Source organism: Acyrthosiphon pisum, chromosome A3 (genome assembly GCF_005508785.2).
Source record: "Acyrthosiphon pisum isolate AL4f chromosome A3, pea_aphid_22Mar2018_4r6ur, whole genome shotgun sequence".
Classification (NCBI taxonomy): Eukaryota; Metazoa; Arthropoda; class Insecta; order Hemiptera; family Aphididae; genus Acyrthosiphon; species Acyrthosiphon pisum.
This window is the reverse complement of record NC_042496.1, coordinates 33,804,253-33,824,770: the sequence shown is the minus strand read 5'-3', so window position 1 is coordinate 33,824,770 and position 20,518 is coordinate 33,804,253. Positions and strand designations below refer to the sequence as shown.

The following is a 20,518-nucleotide window of genomic DNA, read 5'->3' as shown; positions in this document are numbered from 1 at the left end:
AGTTCTACAAAAAGATTATATTATTATATTAACCTTCATAAAGATAACTGCCTACAGCTAATTAATTACTTTATAATAATAATACTTAACAAAATATTTGAGCATTATCTCAAATGTGTTTTTTAATTTAATAGATAAGTACAGACACAATTTAAGGCGAATAACCTTGATTTCTGCCAAAATATACATACACTATTTTTAGTGACTGTGAAATGTCATATTAAATTTGAAACATTATAACTGAATTAAATTTAAAGCTGTTGAACTTTTTTTAATAGTTTACGAAGGATAATAAAAATAATTAGTGTTAAACATTTCATTTCTATGAATAAAAATTAATTACAATAAATTATTGCTTTTGAATACAAAGAATTTGTTTAAATAATACTTTTTAAAAATGAATCTGTTATCTTTTTATTCTCAATTCTATTTCCGCACCATAAGAGAACACAACTGCTTTGCGCATCCGAATGATTTACTCGAGTAGTCGCGAGGCCAATTTTTCTACTCCGCTGCTACCAGTCATCTTTTGAAATTTCACGGCTTACTCTGGTGGTCACCGGTGGCATGTTTTAGATCAACTTTTGGCAAACTGAAGACAATTTGGGCAGCGAGCAGTTGCGTTCACTCTTGGCATGGACTATAGACTTTAACAAACATGGTTGAAATTAAATTATAATTATTTATGATCATGAACTAAGATATACAGGACTGGACACTAAGTCTTATCACCTGGTCAGACATATATTTTAGTTCATGATTATGATATGTTTTTACCTTTAAACTATATATTATTGCATTCATGTACAAGTATTTGTAAAAAATATTTAAATAGATAGTATGTTATATTTGACTAATATAATTATAAAAGTAAAATAATGGTATCTAGTATTCATACCATAACAATATGTTAGTTCAAATTATTTTTGTAACTGAACTAAGTATAAAATAATAATAATAAAAAAGAAATAAAATATATAAAAAGACTATTAAAATGTATGCATTAATGCCACCAACATTTAATAGTATTTTTTCGATTAAGTATTTTAACTATTAACCATGTATGAAAATTAATTTATCTATATTTTAGATTTTAATCACAGAATAAATTTATTCTGTGTTTTAATCTTATAATAACTTTAAATAAAAACGCACTTCAACATTTTACAATATAAAAAATGATTACAGTAGAAAATAAAAAATAATGCACACTGGATAGTTATACAATTTTCTTTTAAAAATGTTTGAGAAACTCTTCTGAACAAATTCTAGCTCTTGCATTGATTGCCAACTTCATTTCACTGATTTCTTTGTCAATTTCTTCCATAAATCGAATAATGAAATCAATAAGTTTATTTCTGTACATCTGTTCCACATGCATGTTAGTGATTAGGAATGTTATGTCATATCCAGCAATTGGTTTCCTTCTTAGAATGAAAAAATTTTCTGCTCTTTTCATCATGAATCGTGTGAATTTATCACACAGTAATCGCTCAATCTCATCACATTGTTTAATTGCTATACTCACCCGTATTGAATTTATAGAGCTTTCAATAAAAACACGTTCTCGCTCATTACGACTGATTAACATTGGAGTCAATATTAACTCCCTGTTGGTTTGCATTTCTATTTCTGGTTTGCTGTGACGTTCAACTACTTGCGAGTAAAACTGGCTTATACAGATAGCAGCATCCAACGAATGCTTTACAACTGACAGGTAAGGTTTTAGTGTTGTTGTCATTGTTGAAATCTAGAAAATATCAGAAATATAAATAATATTAATAAGTTTGAAAAATGAAGTTAATAAATTTAAATTGTATACATAACATATACTAATATAGTAATAACTAATATTACTTTATACTATAAAATAGTATAAGGAAATGTTTTAAAAATAATAATCAGAGTTTGATAAACTTATTTAGAGACTGAAGTCCGGCTCTAGTCTTTTACACATGCTTCATTATTAATATAAGTTATAACATAATTATTATTAAAATATTAAATAATAATGTACAATACCATGTAAACAAAAAGTAACCACAATTTAAATCTTAAGATATTGATGATGTAGATACAACTGTAAAAATTACTAACAAAATTATATTCAAGTTAAAGTTTAAAATTACGTTCACTTAGATTTTTGCCAACAAATAAAATTATTGACCTGAAATAATTCAAGGATATAACGTGGACCTTTAAATTAAAATCATAAGTGTTCCAAAAAACAACATCACTTTGAGTGCCATGTGTATCAATTTCAATACATAACTAATATGTTTATTTGTGCCGTGTGTATTGATAATGATACACATTTATATGATACACACATTATAAAAAAAATGTCCCGGTCAGAATGGTCACTTTTGTCATTTTTGGCCTGGCACTCAATGTGTTAAATGAAAATATTTTATTATTATTAATATGAAAAAATTATAAATACAAGCACACATTTTAATTTTTGCAATCTTTTATCAATTGGTAAGTATTGGCATTGATAATATTAGAACAATTTGAAATCCGTTAAATATGGAAGCAATAAATTTTAAACATGTGTATAAACATATACATATTATATTATATTATAGTATCAGCATATATAGTATGTTATAGCGGTATAACCCTACTTAGCCTGTGAAAAAATGTACAAGTATAATGTACATCAATAGATGTAACTAATGTTTTTTTTCTAGATGAACGGTTGTTCTGATATTATTTAATTATCATCAATGGTATCAGTTTTAAATTATTGAATAAGTGAGGCTATTAATAATATAATATAATTATGAAAAAATAATGTTAAGTGACCATCCCTGAGATATGTAATTTTTGTTTTTCACGTCATTAGAAATACACCAAAAGCATTTTACAAAACTATAAAAGATAATTGGAAAGTGGTTTTACTGTTTTAGAGATAGATTTTTGGATATACAAATCAATACAAAGCAACTATGGCTGGGCTACCATACCACAGAGTAGATAGTAACCAACTAACTACAACTCACCTACCTATCAGCATAGGCGTAGCGTGACGAATATATATAGGGGGGAGCTATAGCCTATTATATTTCTAGTACACAACATAAATTCTAAATATATAACTAAAAAAAATTATGGAATGGGGGAGGGGGGTCTAAACAAAATTCCAGGGGGGGTTATATATGGCACATCATAATATATAATATCTATGTATTAATTTAACACTATAGTATATACTAGTATATTTTAAGGAAAAAACAACCCAAATCCCCTATGCTAGCTGAAGGTACATAACTAAGATAATATTATCTGCTTTGTAATAAATACTATTTCACAAATAATGATACCTATTAATATACTGCATTGTTGTACAAAAATAAACCAATAAGTAGTAAAATATTATTTAATCGACGGGCAACAACGCACATCAGCAAAGTGGTATAATGTATAACAACTTCGAACGTATGTGAATATTTAAACATAATGTAATTATTGCATATATTTATACATGGACTAACAAGTTATATTATAGTTAGGTACTTATCACAATGTGGCTTGATACATTAAAAGAAATTTTGGGATGAAATAGGTAAAATATACAACAATTTCATCTCCCCCTTAAACTAGCCCAAATTACGCAACTGTTGCCTAAATAAAAATAAATATTTTATATTATTAGGTAGTTTCACTTAGTATGGACACGTAAATTATTTGAAAAAATGGGGAATGTAGGTAATTCATCTTATAGTTGTGAAGATAAAGTAATATAAATAGTAAATACAATGTTTAACTCATGTTTGATTCAATAGCAAACGCCCAACATTACCCCAAAAATATGTAGATATATGATCTATAGTTTGTGATGTTTATACAATATTTGAATATTAGAAGTAAATAGTAATAAAGATACACTTCACTCACCTTTTCTTTACAAATTATATTCAATATCGTGAATATACGAGTATATTTTTGTCAAATGTACGTGTTGAAGGCAAAATTATGAGCAAATCCTTATAGGGTGTTGTAAGTAGATAACGAGTTAAATATTCATCAGAAAAATAACGAATACTTTTAAGCAGACTACTGTAATTGTTTTGTTTAAATAGTTAATTATTCATTATTGTTTAATTTAAAATAATGAAAAAATAGTACCTTATAAACAAGAAACGGAACTACAAAAACCTAAATTGTTGGGTCTATTAATTTTTACTTTTTTAACCAACTGATAAGTTTGGACAGTATTGAATGCAAGTTGATAGCACCATTTTATTCTGTGATAGCACGATCACCACCCACCAACTTCCGGTGGTTACCACTACGGCAGCTGCTGCTGCTGTATATCTACACCATGGTTACCACCTAACCACTCAAACAGGGCCTGCATAATTTTCCAGAAAATAAATGAACCGAACATTAGTAACCCATAAATTAAATTTAATAGAAAAATATATTGACAGAAAACAAAATAACTGGAAATTAACGTTCCAGAATTGTTTTCATATTGAAAATAAAATGAATATAAAATATGTATTCAGAATTTTAATCCCAGAAATTTGAAAACCTGAAATTATAATCACAGAACGTAATTTTACAGAAAGTGATAACGTCGACCATAATTTTCCAGAAAATTAAATTCTATATAGTCACGATTTAAGAGGCCGTCCTGGTAGAAGTGAAAAATATCCAACGCTCAAGAGATGGCGTTGTGCGCCGTATGCCGCCGTCGCGGTAGGCTGTAACCACGCCCATCGTCTACGAGACAAAGTTCGCGCGTCGTAATCGCGGGAACGGTACATCCATAGAGCCTGCCATAGAATAAAGATAATAAACTAAATGGACTGCGCCTTCCATAGCCATTACACGGCGAAAAAATAAGTCAACATCTGATAAGCAAAAAGTTAATAGGTCTATGCCCTATGGGTACATCATTATTTCACGGACGGTCGATTAGAACGTTTCGCCTCAATGCAGTTGACCGTTGCGTAAATTATCGCCCATGTATGTCTTTGTAGGTATTAGCTGCGGTACACAAGTCGCGACCTATTTATTAATTAAAGTTCCTGTTTGCTTAAAAATATCAACCAATAAATGAAGCATACAAATTATTATTCACCATAACTCGATTTATATTTCTAACCCAATTACTTTTTTAAATACATATAAAATAATAGTTTCATTACGATTAAATAGATTTTGTAGTAAAATATATGTTGCGTTTTTTACGTTGTAACTTATTGGTGACCTGGAGTACTTTTCGTACCATAGTTTGATCTCCTATATAGGTATTAGTACAAGGTTTTAAATTGTTATGATTATTATAAAATATATTGATGTAAGTAGGTACCTACCTATCTTTAATTAAAACATACCTAATAATATAGGAAGTTGATTGTTATTTGTTGTACATATTATAATATATTTTAAATAAAGACTATAGGTAATTATTCATATTATTTAATTATTGTTCTGATTTGCAGTATGTAGTATGTACCTATGTAAAAAAACCGACTGTATACACTTAACATGTTCATTGTTCATAATATATACAGGGTTATTCTTTTATCATGGACCAGTCAATATCTCAGTAAGTATTAGGAATTTTAAGAAATTTTTTTTTTAAATTTTTTAGGTTTTACTGTTTTACAATTTGTTATAATTTTGATAATTTTGAGTCCCTCCCTTATTTGATAAAACACTATCAACTTTCGATTTTCAAATGGCATCACCTTTTTTCAATAACGAAAATCTATAAACATTCTGAAAAAAATAATTTTAACGTTTGCAGAATTTAATTTGAGCAATCCGTTTGCGACTTATTTATGCTTAAATATTCGTTTAATTTACAGTTACTGGGCAATTTATCAAACCCAACAGTTAAAACCAGAAGTCAAAACAATATTATATCTCAATCTGTCCAGACGGTCATTTTATTGTTTTAACCGTGTATTCGGATCTATATTTTTCTATATCATTATCTAAAAATACTAGACTACTTTTGTCCAAAAATAATAACGGCCCAAATTTTATGCGGCCCACCGAGATTTTCTCGGTACCTCGCCGGTTCAATCCGGGCCTGCGTATAAATTAATTGTTAAAGTAGATTTTATTTATTAGGTCTGACATTTGTACTAGTTTATAGCATTAAATCTTACCAGAATTGGGCAAAGTGAAAGCGACATTCTTTAATTTTAGATTCTGTCAAAACTTTTTGAATAGCTGAAACATTTGTATTGAAATATCAAAGTCAGCAAACACAGTTTCTAGTGAAAATATAAACCCTCGCTTTGAACACTCTTCACGTAAGTGTGTAAATGCTTTATTATATGTTTAAGTTTCTTTAACGGGAAGTAAAAATGCTAATGGTACCTATATAATAATCATTAATTAATGAGCCCATGAATTGAAAACATTTGCAAAAAATGTTTGCACAGTATTAAAATAATATGCCATCGACGCATATAACAAATTTATATTTTTATCACAACAAAAAAGGAATCATTTTTTAAAAGGCTGTCATATGCAATTATTCTTCTCAACGATCCTGACTTCAATTTTTAACCTGATAAAACGTAATTGCCTCCACAGGTCATAAATATAAATTATATATATATGAATATATAAATCATAGATATTTATATCTGTGATTGTCGCAATCCCGTGCCGCTCATAGACCCGTATGAAAACCGTTTAGAATCATATTAGACAATTAATAGACCTTTTGAGTTATGAGTAATTAGATCTATGTTCAATTTATAATCTTTATTATACTTTGTATTTTGAATAATAATTATATCAGACAAAATAGAAAGATTTCAATTTTATGTAGTGGTAAACTATAAAAAATTTCCCGCCCCCTAAAATTTGGCGCCCTGGGCATTCGCCCCAGTTGCCCCCCCCCCCCCCCCCCCTTAAATGCGCCACTGGTATTACCACTGATTAATAGACACATATTTTAATACGTTTCAATACAACGACTTAGAACTGGTTGAATAAATGTTTTATAACTCAGACTAGGTTAACGTTTTCGGAAAAAATCAAAACAATTAAGCTTTTGTAAAATAACCATCAATTTATTGAAAATATTTGAACAATTTAGAATTTACTTTTTATTGAATTAGGTATGTAGGTTTTTTTTCCAAGTGGATCTATATAGTATTCTGTATTTGACAATAATTACTCATTAAATTCATTTCGTATTTTAAGACAATTTTTGAAAGTATTTCGCCAATTCCTGATTTACACTATTGTTGTTGTTTATGTTCTACAATGCATGCGTGTGTACAAAGACACTTCTTGAAAACAATTTCACATACCTACTCGCTTCACGTTTATTGGCTCTGTATTTTGTACAAACTATACGTTGTGAACGTGTGTCATATTAGTTATTTTAGTTATAAGTAACTAAGTAAGTATATATTATTATCAGTTATGAACAAAAAAAAAAAAAAATAATAATATCATAATCAATATTAATCGATACAATTTTCTTTATTAATCTAATACATTCTTAAATAACATACCTAATATAATAACTATAATCTAAGACACTATTTTTGTTCAACCGGACGACTCGGGCAAACCGTGGAGTAGAAACGCTGGCTGTAAATCAGGGAATGTCCGGCTCATGGACATACTGCACGAAGGACGACGAGAGGACATATTCTTTGCGGTGGACTGTCGGACCAGGACACCGGGCGGCCACCAAGCCACCCCCGCGGGGGTTCTCGTTGGGCCTTGACGACGGCGCGAGGTGCACTACAACAAGCGGCCGACACGAGTCGGCAGTACTCTTGGCGGAGGATGCTCTGGTGCTCGACGGCGGTTACTGTGGCATACAGCGGTGACCACAGCCTGCACGGGATCAGCATCCGTCAAGTAGAGGACGAGTCTAGAAATCCGATTTTGCCGGAGGACCACCACCACCATGGGAATGCTGCCCGCGTCCGTGAAACCGACCCGCCAGTGTTCGTTCTGGGGGCAGGCAGGCTGTCGGCCGGGCGGTTCGGACTAGAAAGCTTCTGGCTGCAGATCGAGGTGTGCGGGCCGTGCGTGCCGGGCCCGCGGCGATGGTGACATGAGGAAGAGGAGGAAGAACTTTTGGAGGTGACAATGAAACTGATCGAATGGGGTAAGAAGTTTGACGGCGACGGCAGTTCCGAGAAGTGCGATAAGGGTTCAAAAATTCCGGCGAGCATATATCAATAATTGGAAGCTCGCCGGTCAATCGTAGGTATGCTGAAATTGTAATTTTACGAAAAATTATTAACAATTTTTATTTTTTTCACGACATATTACTTTTATATTATTTTACATCTTAGTTCATAAATACTGTAATAACATGTTACATGTTTGTAACTTACGTACCTAATAATTACGTTTGTTTTCGCGCTTCTCGTGGAACTGCCACGTCTCTTCTCACCCCGTCCAGTTTCACCGTCACTCCGTTGGTTCTTCCTCGACTTCGACTCTGTTGTCACTATCTCTTGCAGGTCCCGACACCTGCAACTCTGGCACGCTCACCTCGACACCTGCAGCACGCGCTTTCTAGTCCTGTTCGCCCGGCCGCTCGCCCGCCCCGACCGCGGCAGAACGAACACCTTCGTCGTTCACGGGTGGGCCGGTTTCCCGGACGCGGGCAGAATTTCCATGGCATTATGATTTTGGTGGTCCTCCGGCCGTGGCTGATCTCCAAACTCGTCCTCACCGATCCCCGTCCTCTTCTGCGGCTGCTCTAAGTGCCACCACTGCATGCCATATTTTTTTGTATCCATCTCCGCCATCGAGCTCACATCCTCCTCCTCCACCGCCACCGCCGGCTGGTTGGCCGCATAATATTACGTTGTAGTACACCAACCTTTTAGCCGTCGTCGCGGCCCAACGAGAACGTGGCCGGGTCACCGCAAGGGGGCCGACCGCGTCCACTCGCGATCGGCCCCGTGGCGTCCAGGTCCAACAGCCCGCCGGTAGTCCTCTCTTTGTCCTCGGTGCAGTATGTCTCGTTATTGTATTATAGGCGCCACTCCAGTTCCTGGACATTCCCCGATGATATTCTTTTATATTCTTTTGACCAGCGTTTCTCTCCAAACTCGTCCGGTATATTGCTTTGTGAATAATTAATTTTAAAAACTTAAAGATAAATAAACAAATCTTGTTACTATGGTCCAAGATATTATTATTATTATTTATAACAATATGGCATCGACGCATCGTTTAATATTATATTATTTCGTTTTTAGCGTTTAAAACGGAAGTTGTTTATTCCATTATAGCCAGATGACTATATGTATCTACAGTTGTGTATGTATATACGATATTAATGTTATACCTACCTAGGTAATAATTAGTTTTAAGTTTTAACTAAAATCTGCAGATAATATTAATATATGATAAATAATTATTTTAGAGTATTATATAATTAATTATCAAACTAAACTTTTCATATATTATGGCTTTACTATGATTAGTAAATATATAGGTTAGGATAAGTAGGTCTTACTAAATGTGTAGTATTATTTTATTTAGGTGGTAGATTTTTTTTATCAATTTGGCCAAAAATATTATGCTCAATCATTTTTGTAATCGGTGATTTAATTCAAAGATTACTCGAAAACATAAAAAAATATAATTCTGCGTAAACGCCGTAAACACATTTTGTCTATGTTGCATTGTTACATAATAAAACAGGTACCTACAATATCGATCGAAGCTTACCTTGATTTACGATCGCCGCTCTTCCATAAACACATTTATACTCCATTAGCTTATGAACGGGCGTTTGTTACGGTCTGAACGCATGAGTGAAATACAATTATTTATAGTACAATACTAATTATATAAGTAATAATATTAATATCATATTAATAACAATAATGTCTTGTACATCATTGTTAGTTTGTACGGGTGTTGTTTTCTTCCTGCATGTCTTCGAGGTCATGTCCGTCGATATCGACGGTTCGGCGGACAGCGGCTTGCCGAAGACATGGTTTGCGAAAATCTTCTACGAGGCGCTGGTCGACTTCAACGGGCCCAGAGACAGAGGAAGCCTGGCGTGTCGCCAACAGACGCAAATGTACGCCAGAGTCTCTGTTATAACTTATAGGTTAGGTCGGCATATGTATGAAACTTAAACGTGATTTAGTAGCCCCTGATTGTATCATGGTGGACATTGTAAAGTCCATTAAATGTTATTTACCCATTATAATATTCAATTTTTCATGCAACTCGGTATACTATCAATTATTGTGTGACCAGTGGCGTCATTTCAGTTTTCATTAGACTAGGGCAACTTTTCACTGCTTTTCCGAACCAACTTTTTTCCAGTCAAATTCTCATAGTATAGTGCCATAGTGGTTAAGGGTGGTGGGGGGTTTAGTAAAATAGCTAAAATACTAATTATTCTAGGTTTTTTAATTTTTAATTTCTTCCAAATTTGAACCCGAAGTATAAAATATCCATTTCCATTTTATGAAATGGTCATCTTTTCATGAAAAGTTTGATTTCACAAAGTAATTCTTCATTATTATTTTTTTTTATTTTGATAAAATTGTATATCAACTGTATATGCTGAAGAATGCAGCTTATAATTTTCATTTTTTCGTGGGTGAAAATTATTGATTATTGATATCAACAGAATACAAGCTTACATACCTACTTAATACATATCTTGAAATAATATTTATTTAAGTATAATTAGTTCATTAAAGAATGATTATTTTGAAGTCACCAGATTATCAATGCCTAAAAAATCTATATAAATAAATCGTCTATAGCAGGGTTTTTTTTAATGATTTTTTCTGACTGCACAAACTTATTCCCACTCTGTCTGTAAATATAAGTAATAATAGGTACTTACTAAATAATATTTACTTGAAATGGGTAATTTGTAATAATAATTGTTTATAAAAATAAAAACAATCAATTGACTAGGTAGGTACCTAATTTATTTATAATTTTTGTAATATACTTTTAGGTACATCAAATATGAAATAATAGTAAAAAATATGATAATTTTGACTGAATCAAAATGCGTCTAGACCACTACAATTTTTACAAAGAAAAATTGTTAGTATATGTTTAAGTAAAAACACTTTAATTGGTTTAACTAAAGAAAACTTTAAGATATTAGATGTGTTACCATTTGAGTCTGTATATAAAAAAATAACTATAGGTATAATTAAAAACTTTGAATCCTTTCTGGATATGAATAAGGTTATTAAAAGAGAATACAGGGCATTTGATGTCAGAATGGAGTATTTTAGAAAAGCGTTTGGTCAAAAATTCATAGATTATCCAGGTCCAAAAACTACAACTCAACGCCAGTAAATATAAAAAGGGACATATTCTATACAGAAGGCAATCGTATAACTATAGAAATGAAAAAGAAATTCAGATTTGGTTATTTTTAATACTTGAAAAATTTCAGATTATATTTAACTGTTGTAATTTAAATTTAGTTTATAAGTATTCTAATTGTATAGATTGATTATTCAGTTCTTGTCCGCTTTTCTTATTTATAATTAAATTGTTCATATTAATTATTATACTATATAGCTGTCTACCACCACCACAAGCATGTGCTTAAAGGTGATAGATATTTTTTTTGTTTAAAAAAAAAAAAAAATAGTATAATTATGAATAATATAAACAATTTTTAATTTTAATAAAACATTTATTATATCATCCTGAAAATCTTTTTTTGCACTGCACAAAGTAACAATTTTCACTGCACAATTACTTTTCTCACTACACAAAATGTGTTTCACTGCACACTAAAAAAAACCCTGGACTATAGAGTTGAAGTTGTGAAAAAATTGTAATTGAGACGTGGGCGCCCAGAGAAAAGCAAATTAATTTTAGAAAACAAAAAAAAATTTAGAAAAATTATACTGTAGCCTGTAGGCACACACTAAATAATGCAAACTACAATCTACATAAACATCCACATAAAATTAATGAAATATGGTTTTCCACAAAATCGATTTTGTTGTTTTATTGTTTATTCAAAAACGAAGAACTGTAGATACATGAAAATTTTACTGAATGCTTTTATTTTCATTTTCTATATACCATACAATTTTGAAAATCTTTTGACTCTTTTTGGGCTGTTTACGGACATTGTCAGTGTTCAATTTTTTTAGTTTTTTTTCTATAAATATCAATAAAATTTTATTTGTTGGGTAAAAAATTGTAGGCTCTAGGTAAATAGTTAAGCATATAAATTAATTTATTCATAATAATATCATCAAATATACTTAGTAATATCACAGGCTGACTGACCGTTTTCGCTCAGAATCGTTTTTCTTATACAATGATATTATATCATTGAATTCAAATTTAATACCATCCATTACAGTGACCCACTTGTAACCTACTGTACAGCAGAGCGACATCCACTTGCCCACTTTATTAATTTGACGTGGCTACGGAAAAACAGCATTATTAAATACGCTCCATAAAATTGCATATTTTACGATAATTGTGCAATTCTTGAATTCTATTTTATAGAGGTAAGTAGTATATTATATATTATGTACGTTCTGGGACACCTTATTTTATATCAGTAAAAGATCACAAAGAAAACAATGTGCAAAAAGATCACAAAATTGAAATGCAATAATAATTAAAATATTTTTTACAAAACTTATGATATTAATAATTAAAAATTGTATTGCAATATTCCCCAAAAATATTTTTTACAAAACTTATAATATGAATAATTTAAATTTAAATGCAATATAGTATTTGTAGTTAGACATATTAATTTAATTTTTAATAGAATTTTTCCATAAAAAATATTTTTTAATCTTTTTGATTTTGATTTCTAATTAGTGTATTGAGATTTGAGATGGTTTACAACATTATTTCTATCTATATTTGTTTTATAATGTCCCCAAGCTAATGTATCAATACCATTTTCCAAAATAAGCATTTTTGTTTTGTTCTACAGTAAAAAATATCATGTTTCTTAGTTCTAAATAAATTTTGTTTAACATATTTTGGTTCTTTTGTTAGTAAACAATTTTCAAAATCATTAAAACATATTTTATTTTCCACAACATTTTTTTTTTTTTTAACATCTTTAGCTTTTTTAATTTCTTTTAATGTATCTAAGACTCGATGTGAATATAATTTGGATCTTAAACCTATAAATTCTGTCATTTTTCCATTCAACTCATCTTTAAACTTATTTAAGACTTTTTTGTTAACTAAAGATTAACCATAAATATTATCTTTTGAATAATCTGAAGTGTCAAAATGATCATCTATTAATGATCTATATTTATTATCTATCTTTTCATTTATATCCTGATAGAAATCATCAGTTTTTCTTTCTAATATTAGTGAGTCTGTATCTGTATATAACAATCTAACTTTATTTCCATATTTTTTCTTTATTATATTGTAATAAAAATCATACATTAACAATTTAGATAAATCTAAAACACACATTCCTATATATATTGGTTGTTTGAAAGATATTTGTTCTTTTTATATGGACTGCAGCTAAATTTTCTGTAAAAATTGTCCATCTATCAAAAATCAAAATTTGGTTTCACAATTATTTTTTCTAGGTTGAGTGCATCAGTACATAATCTTATATCAACATGATTTCGAACATTCATCATGGTACGCCCATAAACACTATTGTTCATTAACTTGAAATATTGTTTTTCAAACTCATCCTTAGCTTCTGATCTAAGATTAGTATTAAAATCAATATAAGGTTTTAACCAAGGAGATTGACTAAATTCTAACACTCTATGAATTTTCTCTATCTTTAAACCTAAATTAATATATAATTTTAGTATTTCATAATGTATTATATATTTTTTCCTATACAAAGTTGTTAATAATTTTGGTAGTTGTTTGTTATCAAAATGTATTTTTGGTGTTAAAGGAAAATAGAATTACATACAATTAATATAGGTACCTAGTTAATTTAATATGATAAAGCCCCTCATACTCCTCACTGTAAACAATTAGCTCGTAACTGTTTTTTCTTAGAGAATTCACAAATATATTAAGAAATTGAGATTAAATTATTTAAATCATAATCAAATAAGAAACAGAACTAAAATATTTGTAAAACTATATTTATTCATTCACATAAACCGACTTAAGTCCTATAACATGTTATAAACTCAAGCACAGTAAAAGTATGTGAACTCTGATACCTTTACAGCAAGATAACATAAATATAACAGAATTAGAAGCTAAGATACATAATATTACAATTGTTGAGTTATAGTTAAAAATAAAGAAAAACTTATAGGTAAATAACAACACAGAAAGTATTGAAAATGAGACGTGCTAAACATAATCAAAAGTAATGGAAGGTATCAGAGGGACTGTTTATCATATTTAGTTTGTTTTATAAGGGATGGGATAGAATAAATCTCTATTTCTATTTTCTAGTGTTATGGAAGTTTGTTTTAACTCATAAGATGGCTTATCTTGCACATACAAAATATTTGTATATGGCTATATTAAGTGTCTTAATGCAAGTGTTTTTTTTTTAAATATAAAGCTGCATTGTACTATAGCGTTAAAATACTAGATTATGATATTGTATAATATGTGTATTTATTAAAATGAATTTACTGAAATTACAATATATTACAGATACTAATGTGTATGACGACATTATTGTAAATCATGTTGTGTTGAGTCCTGATAGGTCAGTACCATTAGTTAATTGATAATTCCAAAGTAACAAAAGCTATTTCAATATATTACAGATACTAATGTGTATGACGACATTATTGTAAATCATGTTGTGTTGAGTCCTGAGGTCAGTACCATTAGTTAATTGATAATTCCAAAGTAACAAAAGCTTAAACTTTGGCGTAGGTGCCTCATAATGTCTTGTGTTATTACAGGCTATTAACAATGATTTTGAAAAAATGACATTTTATTGAAAAATGATTGGTCTCAGTACATTGGAACCAGCCATGATGAAGACTCAGATATCTGTTGTTCTTCACCGGCCTCCACAAACATCTCTACCAATACCCCCCCACTTCAGAAATACCACCTCATGCTTATATGTCAAAGGACATTCAACCCACAGATACATCAATTCCACCAAAAGCTGTAGAAGGTAAAAAAAATGTGTCACGAAGAAGACCAGTCATGACAACAACATTAGCATCAGAAAAATTTCTCGAAGGTAAAAAATTGTCTCTTGAAGCGAGTAGGGATGCCGGAAAAATGCCTAAATTATTGATGAAAATCTTACGGCTAAGGGTACAACAAGAGGTAAAAATATTAAAACTAATCTACTGAAACTCTAAATCCAGCGTGTGTCTGGAACAGAATGGGCATTTGAAGACAACAATGAGGCCGATAAGACAGATTTATTATTTATTGTGTTTTAATTTAAAAGTTTTTGTTTTTATAATATTATGTTTCACTGATAAACTGCAGAACCAGAGAACTATAGAGATAATACATTTTTATTTTCACGTTATATATTTTAATTTTTTGTTTTTATAAAATTAGGTATGTTTAATAAAATATATTATACCTCAAAACAAGAGTACCAGGGATCATATTTTATATTATTATAATATTTTTATTTAAACCGTTAGCAAAAAAATAAAAATTATGTAGCAACTAATCCGGATCACGAAAAATTAAAAAAAAAAAAACCAAAAGTCTATGCCAAATCGATTATTTGAATTTCGCGCGACGTGACCGTCGCGTCCCGTGTCGCAACGTTTACCATTCTGGACTCTGGAGCGCGTAGCGAAGTCGACTTTTGTACCTCCGGAGTGGGGACGGTCTCGCCGTAGTCGAGCCTCCAGCTGTATCGGTATCCGGCACCCGCCGCCGCCCGCCATGTACTTTGTCGGCTTGTCAGTTGTCGTTTTTCAGCCGTCTTGGCATTCTGTTATGTACAATGCCGGTAAGCTTTTACTATCGCGAACCGGTGCGCCGTCGCCGACCGCCATATTTATTTGTTCCGTGCACCCGAGTCATTGCGGTCACCAACTCGTCGCGCACGTCCCTTGTGTTCGCGATTCGAGTTCCGGACGACCGTGCCGACACCACTGGTTATTTCGTTTTGTCCGTCCGATTTTTCGTCGCGCGACCCCGAGTCGTGGTCACCCACGTGTGTCTTTTCGCCCGTCCGTTGTACGCAGTGCGAATCCACCGACCGTGGAATATCTACCGCCACTTATTTATTGTTATTTGCCGTCGCCGTTCGCATACACGCGCCCGTGAGTATTCAGTCCGTCCGTCCGCCTGACGTCGTGCGAACACGCCGGCCGTGGCGTATTACATTGCTGTCGTCTGTGCCGCGACAACGGACGCCCACGCGAGACGGTTTCGCGATACCAAGTAATCGTGAGCTTCACATTTAATTTTACCCGCTTCGTCCAATTTTTGATCTATTTCCGACGCTTCTATACCGCTGTCGACCACCGGACGCAAGTACGTGGTGTCGTCGACCATTTTGTCATTTTTGGCGGGAGTGCCCGTGTCCAGTGTCGCCTGCCCGCATTTAAGCATACCAATATACCATACATTGCTAGAGACCCATGGGAAATCGAGAGCTCTCATTGGCTCTAATACGTTTGTGATAACATTTTAACATTATCAATATTCAATGTTTTCAAATTTTGAATTCTATTTATAGTATGGTTTCAACTCGGGTTTCAGTATTAAAATATTATTATAATAAATGATTTATTTTAAGTGTTAAATTAATTAATTTTATTAATGTAGTTAGGACTAAAGAGTTAATATACCTACCTCTGAATTAGTTGAAATTATTTATTATTATTCAATAAATACAATATAAAATACTTACGAACACATAATTTGCTGCCCATTTGGAATACTTGAATGACAATCAGTTTTAAAATAACAATAACAAATTAGGAGTTCTTGAATTAAAATTCAAGTTACTTGTAAGTTGTAGAGGTAGGTACATAGTACATACAGTCTGTTTTAAAATTTAAACAATGTAATTAACAATAATAAATTATAAGTTCTTTAAGTTAAAATTCAAATTACGTGTAGAAGTACATACAGTCAGTTTTAAAATGCAAATAATGTAATTAACAATATATAAGATCTTAAATTTAAAATTAAAAATATGTGTAGCGGTACATACTGTTAGTTTTAAGATTTAAATCAAATTGTGTAGACGTACATATTATTATAGTTAAACAAATAATCTAAAAGTTACAAATATTATTATAACGAACCATGACTTTTAGCATTAGGCTGATTACTATTAATATTAAGGTTCAAATTTCTTTTTCGTTTTTTAGTAGCATTTTCTCCTAATGGAGGTCTACCAGCTAATAACCGTTTGCTGCCTTTTGTTATACCTACTCTTCGCCGAGCTATTGTGTTAGGTTGAACCTTAATAGTTGCACCATCTCGAGCACCATCTCTATTTCTCAATGGTAGACAATTCCCTGCTGTATGTAAAAAATTTTCTCATTGCCCTTTGCTTTTAATTTTTTTAAGCCTTTGCTCTAATTTATTGTTTTATTCCTGTTGTTGATGATCCATAAGTAGTATTACAGAGGTTTAATAAGTCCAATACATTTTCAAATTTGCTTTTTTCATTTGATTCATTACTGGTACTTGGTATGGGTTCTATTAAATTTAATTCTTGTACATTTGTATCTTTATAAATAGTTGTATCATTGGTAGTATCATTCGTTGCTGTATCATTTATTTGTTCTATTTCTGGATTTTCTATCATAAATGGGTCATAAAATGATTTATCCAAAATTTGTTCTCCAAAAGCAATTTTAGCTATATTAAAATGGTCCGTAGGTGTTATAGAAGGAAAATTATCAGATTTAATATTGAAAAATTGAAAAATAGCATACTGATGCTTACAAAACTTTCCAGCCAAGGCAGTAGAACATGAACAAAGTCCACATTTAATATCAACATAATACAATAACGTTTTTTCTTGTTCACTTGGCACTAAAAATTCATTATCATTTTCTTGTACTATCATTTCTTTTTTTAAATATGTAACTTTCTTCATCATCTTTTGTATCATTAATCTTATTTAGGAAGTTCTACTGTCTGCAAATTCTCTTAATTTTCTTTTATAATACCTAATTTTCTAAAGCTGTACTAGTTAAATCTATTAAGGCTAACACATTGTACGCTTTTACTCTACCTAAAACGTGATCTTTATAAAGCCTAACTGCCACTTCACAATAGTTGTTAGTCACACTCTAGAAAAACTGTCCCTGAGACATATACACCATTTTTCTTTATACGACCAATAATTATGCAAATATTTTGTCCATTGAGGAAACTCTTCATTTTCACATCCTTTTTTATATGCGTTTTCTGCATCAATAATATTATCTGCATATAAAATATTTTGAAATAATTTCATTAATGGTTTACGTCTCGGTTTACGTTTTTCTATAGGAATATTATGAGTTGAATCCCACAACCACCGCCAAACTGCTTGTACCTAAGACATGGAATGTACAAAGTAATGTGATGCTTTTTGGCCAAACACTATTGATGGCATTCATTTCAGCTGAACTTTGATCAGTAAGAAATAAATTTGGATATCTCTGACCACAAAAACTTTCAAGAACAGCTTCATTTATTAATTTAAATCCTTGACAATAACACTCATATGTTTGACCTTTTGTTTTAAAATGATTGCTAAAGGCACTGCCCCTGCAGAACTTGGGCACATAACAAATGTAATTGAATGGTTCAAAGGATCACATGCACTTGTGCTGTCAACGAATATTATTTCTTTTGCCTCTTTCATTTGATGAGCCCTTCTCATAATGGGTGTAATAATAATTACTGCAAATGGATTTTCCTCGGGATTTTTTTAGAATAAAACAGTAATACCATTTTTACTGTATATTTCTTGTTTTTCTTTTAGTTTTTATTTTAAAATTAAAATAATATAACTACGAGTATAACTACATTAATTATATATTAACCTTACTTCATTTTATTGCCTATATAAAATATTATGTATAATATTCTTTATTGTAATATTTTAATATTTACCTCAATTAGTCCATCATCACTACGAGGACCTAAATTTAAACTTCTCCAAGCATCGTGCCAATTATGAACTGTACGATAACATGGATTAATGTCTCCATTAGCAAAATGTTCCAATGTGAAATCCTCTTTTAACTCCAATAATTGTTCATGATATCTTTGAGATTCTGTAATACCCATTCCACTATCAAAGTACTCATTAAACATATTTTTTACTTCATCGTCAGCCGGAATAAATTTTAGACTTTCAGCAGATTTTATAGTATGGGTATGATGATTATATATTTCTATACAACATACTAAGCCGTTCTGTAATATAATAGTTAAATATTTAATGCTAATTGCTAACTAATACCGTATGTATTATTATTTTCAAACTTAAATTTTTATTTTTTATTTCCAAATATGTTACATGTAATCAAAGCTGGGCAGTAACTAGTCAATAAATTAAAAGTTATGTTTTAAGTTAAGCAATATCTACCATCAATTGTACTTTTACTTGAAATTACAACGTTTAATATGTCTGTTATTGTTAATAATAATTGATAGCAATAAAATATAATGGAAAAACCAGTTCGAACCAATTTTAATTTCGGTACAAAAGGATTTTACTGTAATAATTTAAGTAAAAAAAAGTAACTTAACTTTTAACTTATCCTAGTTATTATTTTCATGAACATTTTTTTGTTAAATTAGTAATTTGTAATTGGTTAACTTGCCCAGCTTTGCATGTAATTGAATAATAGAATGAATTTGATATTAGTCTCGATATTAGTATTAACTATTAAGTGGCTAATAAATAAATCCGAGAATAAATCACATCATTGATTGACAATTAATGCACGTATAGTGTAGTTTAATACAATAGGAACTGTATTGTTTGTTAATAAATAATGAACACAAATTTAAAGTAATTATTTAACTCATTTATTTTTATTAGTCAGACATGATATAAATTGTTTATATTTTAAAAGATTTTGTATTATTCCCATTGACTAATCTGTAAAAATATGGAATTATTTTTTATTTTACAAATATAACACTTAAATGGAGCTTGTAAAAAAAAACTGATCACAAAAAAGAATTAACAAGATATACTCACAACTAAAATTAAAATAATAATAGGATAATATATCACCATATATGATCTGGAAGATTTCACCAATTCACGAACCAATTCACAAGCTAAACAAAAAAACAAAAAAATTAATAACCTAGCAAATACCATGATAAGTGGATCTTTCTTCCTCGTAGATACTGTGTCCAGTTTAATAACAGCTTTTCAGCATGCTGGACATTCTGCATTTTTAGATAAGCTTGTTTGGTTTGCTGATGCACTAGGCTTCTGAAAACCACTGTGTTGACAAACAAACTTTTTTCTAAAAAATATTTAAATTATTTTAGTTGGAATTCCTATTTCATAAATAGTTTATTATTCAGTAAATACAATCCCCAACAAAATATAACAGTGAAAAAAGGCCAAGTTCCAAACTCCCTCCCAAAAAATTCGGCCTAT

The 20,518-nt window shown here is 30.7% G+C and overlaps 1 protein-coding gene and 1 pseudogene across 1 annotated transcript; one reads left to right on the top strand and one right to left on the bottom strand.

The window, feature by feature from the left end:
- On the bottom strand, positions 1-4,215 carry LOC100160504 (actin-related protein 2/3 complex subunit 4). Its single transcript, XM_001952275.5, has 2 exons — positions 3,901-4,215; positions 1-1,750 (listed from the first exon to the last, which is right to left on the bottom strand). The coding sequence occupies exon 2, from the start codon at positions 1,739-1,741 to the stop codon at positions 1,235-1,237; it is 507 nt and encodes a 168-aa protein (XP_001952310.1). The 5' UTR covers positions 1,742-1,750; positions 3,901-4,215; the 3' UTR covers positions 1-1,234.
- A 10,076-nt stretch (positions 4,216-14,291) lies between these two features.
- LOC103310746 lies at positions 14,292-15,440 on the top strand (annotated as a pseudogene).
- The last annotated feature ends 5,078 nt before the right edge of the window (positions 15,441-20,518 follow it).